Genomic DNA, 3,678 nt, shown 5'->3' on the forward strand with positions numbered 1-3,678 from the left:
AAAAGGTACAGACTCCACAAACCTTTGACAGTTAGCCCCACTGAGTCTTTGGGGAGAGCAGGCAGGGAGCCATGGCCAGTCCATGCTGAGTTTGGCCCTGAGCCCTCCAATGAGGCTTAGGGTTTTGGAGAATGGATAGGAGTTTTCAGGTGAACGGAAAGGAAGTACAATTCCAGGCGGACCCAGAGTGACCCAGAGTATGGTGTGTCTGCAGAGGAAGTGACATGGGGTGACAGGGCCCCAAGGAGTGAGGGTAGCAGCAAAGGGGAACATACTGGGATGCAGAGGGCCCAGGCACAAGGAGGTGGTCCAGCCACGCCACTGGCCCATGTTGCCAGAGAAGACACGCTGGGCCACCGAAATCCCATGACGTCATGTTCCTCCAAATTCAGACCTGGCTTCGTCTAACTTCATGGGCGTGTCCCAAACTCAGTCTGAATGGGCTCTTGGGGGACTGAGGGGGTACACAGGTGAACTCTCAAAAAAAAGGCAGCATTTCCCCCTTCACTCAGGTAATAGTTTACAGCACCCTCCTCGTTACGAGGCCAGCACTCCACCAGCCAAGAAGCAGACATCTTTCATTCCCATTGATCCTTTCCGATGGGATCAGCCTTCCAAGGTGCTGAGGCAAAACCTTATAGGACAAGGAACCACAGGAGGTTCAGGCACCCAGGCCAGGGTGGGGGAGAGGATGACATTAATGCACATTTTTTATTTATTGAAATAGTTAAAGGTTATTGTGCCAACCTGGCCAATAAACAATGTGGGGTTAATTGAAGGGTGGAGAGATAAATGGCTCGGTGAGCCTCGCCTTTCTAGTTCTCGGGTGTCTTGCTTTGTGATGGTCAGAGCAGGGTGCAGCTCCCTTAGCCAGTTCCCTGCGTCAGCTGGCAAGGCTCACTTCTTGCAAGACATCCCCGAGGAGAAGCCACATGGATCTACCCCCATGCAGCCCAGGGGTTTATATAAAACCCGCTCTTATACATATGAGTTTCTGTGGATATGTTTCTCTAATGTACCCAGACTCACACATGCATTAACGAACAAACTAACCTCGGTGAGAGACTGCTGTATTAGCCTCGGGAGACGCCAGGCTGGAGAAGGACCCCCTGCTTGGTGAAGTCGAGGGGCAGCGACAAAGAGGAAGGCCCTCGACTAGGTGGATGGGCACCGTGGTGGCATCAATGGGCTTAACCATCAGACAGTGGTGAGGATGGTGCGGGACTGGGCGGGTGTCCTTCTGTTGTGCACGGGTTGCTATGGGTCGGGACAGACTCGACAGCCTCTAACAGCAGCCACCTCAGTGAAACGAGCTTTAATGAAGCTCTCCTTTGCGCGATGTCAGGCTGGGGCACTTCGTGTAGCATCTCATTTAATGGTCTCCATCGAGCTTACAAGGGAGGTTTTGAAGAAAAGGACTCTGAGGCTCAAGAAAGATTGGGCAACCTGCTGGGGTCCTTCTCCAACACTCACTTTTCCCAGGCTCAGATCTGGGTTTGGTGTTACCTGAGATTTGCCTGCAGGAGGGGACTGAGCCTTCAGTCTCCTCCTGGCCCACAGCCTCCCTTCCCTGCCTTCTAACTGTCCTCTAGTTCGAAGGGCAGGAGATCGCCCTGGACTCGCGCATGGGCATCTTCATCACCATGAACCCCGGCTACGCCGGCCGCACAGAGCTGCCTGAGTCAGTGAAGGCCCTCTTCCGGCCCGTGGTGGTCATTGTGCCTGACCTGCAGCAGATCTGCGAGATCATGCTCTTCTCCGAGGGCTTCCTGGGTGCCAAGGTGAGTACGGTGCCATCCCCAGCCTCTGGCGGCACGCTCTTCCTCCCCTCGCCCTCTGGTAATTTTCTCCTTCGCAAAACTCTCTAACTCCCCAGAAGAAGCAGAAACAGCAGAGCCTTCCAGAGTGCCCCTCACCCAGTCTCCTGGCCCCGCCTCTGCCCCTATAAGATGACCTTACACAATCGTGACACATGGCGCTTGCAAAAAATTTCCTGGGAAAATGCCACGGTTCTCTCAGCCTGGTTTCCCACAAACCTTGAAGCCCCCGCATACCCTGTCAGAGGCAGGAAGCTGAGGTCGCCCACGGCCAGGGTCTCAGGTTCAGCCATCACTTGATCACACCGGGTTCTCATTTTCTCTTTCGTTCCCCGTGATGGTGCCTTGGTGGCACGGTGGGCTAAGTGCTGGGCAGAAAACAAGATAGTTGGAGTTTCTAACCCACTAGCTCTGCATTAGAGAAAGAGGGCGGCTGTTGGCTTCCATAGAGATGTCAACCTTGGCGACCCTGTTGGGCAGTTCTACTGTGTGCTGCATGGTTCCCAGAGCCAGATTCTACTCTGCGCCAGTGTGTTTGGCTTTTCTTGCTCCATGTAAAATCATGCACGTACCTTTTTTCACAAGGTTCTGTAAAGGTACAAAATAGGCAATGTTTTTTATCACAGAGGTGGTTAGATTTATTTTCTGAGGGGTGTGTGTGTGTGTGTGTGTGTGTGTGTGTGTAAAAGAGAAAGCCCCGAGATCCCTCTATCCACAATGAGGGATGGGAGAAAAGTGCTTACTTACTAAAGAGAGGGCCCTGGAGAGATGCGTATAGAAGATCAAAGGCATAAGTATGACTTCAACAGTTAAAACTGTCAGTTTGATTCCCCCTCTGATGCATGCAACATATTCTGTAATTTGTTTTTGTTTGTACATGTTAGGGGTTGTCTTAGAAGTGTTACATCATTGGGTGTATAGTTAAGTTTATTGTGCCAACCTTGCCAATAGAAACATGCGGGATTAATCAGGTCACAGTTTGATCCGAGGGCAAAGAGATAAGTGGCTCTGCAAGGCCTTCCCCCTGCTCTCTTGCTCTCTGGTGATCAGACCAGTGTGCTGCTGCTTTAGCATCAATCCGTGAGCTGCACTACCTGTGGGCTGAGCCAACCCGCGGATCATGTTGTTGGACATTGAGGCTACTTCGAGACCTGTTTGACCATGCCGCTGGTGTGTACATCGCTTGAGCTTGAGGCTGGTGGATCCTGTTGCCTGGCATTGCTTGAGTTTGATATCCCATCCTGGCCTGCTTCACTAAGCTGCCAAACTGACTGTTGGTGACCCACCCAGGTGTTTGCTGCCTTTGAGCAGACTCTGCTTGCCTTGACTGAGGGAGAACTCTGCTGTTATCTTCCTTAACCCTGGACCCGGGCAGCCCATGTGAGTTGAAGGACTTCCAGTATATTAACTGTTCCATGGAAGTGAGTTGAACTGAACCCTCTGTACTGCTGTATGGACCAATTAGCTTTTATATTCCTTCTCACTGTATAAACCTATCCTCATCTATCTATCTATCTATCTATCTATCTATCTATCTATCTATCGATCGACCGATCGATAGATAATCATAAGTGTCTTGGTTTTGTTTCTCTAGAGAACCCTGCCTAACACATTGGGGGTTACCCTCTTGAAGTTGTGTTATATGTTTTTTCTCTTTTTCGATGTATGAAACCCAGGATTGGTGAACCCATAGGAATAGCAAGTAGAATAATGGTTTCAGGGGCAGGGGTACAGTGGTGGTAATGGGGTAAAGGAGACGATGTCAAGGAGTCCAGGCAGAAAAGGAATTTTTGGAACCTGATTGTAGTAGCAATTGTGTAATTATGCTTGACATAATTGAACTGTGGAATGATATGATATA

At 50.5% G+C, this 3,678-nt stretch overlaps 1 protein-coding gene across 1 annotated transcript in view; it reads left to right on the forward strand.

Moving 5' to 3' along the window:
• Positions 1-3,678, forward strand: part of DNAH10 (dynein axonemal heavy chain 10) — a 150,035-nt gene that overhangs the window by 73,596 nt on the left and 72,761 nt on the right. Inside the window, exon 32 of the mRNA XM_045296728.1 lies at positions 1,593-1,781. Coding sequence (XP_045152663.1) covers positions 1,593-1,781 — 189 coding nt within the window. The remainder of the gene's footprint in view (positions 1-1,592; positions 1,782-3,678) is intronic.

The sequence above is a fragment of the Echinops telfairi genome, unplaced genomic scaffold (genome assembly GCF_000313985.2).
Source record: "Echinops telfairi isolate 266 unplaced genomic scaffold, ASM31398v2 ScPeMD7_7412;HRSCAF=8450, whole genome shotgun sequence".
NCBI classification, from domain to species: Eukaryota; Metazoa; Chordata; class Mammalia; order Afrosoricida; family Tenrecidae; genus Echinops; species Echinops telfairi.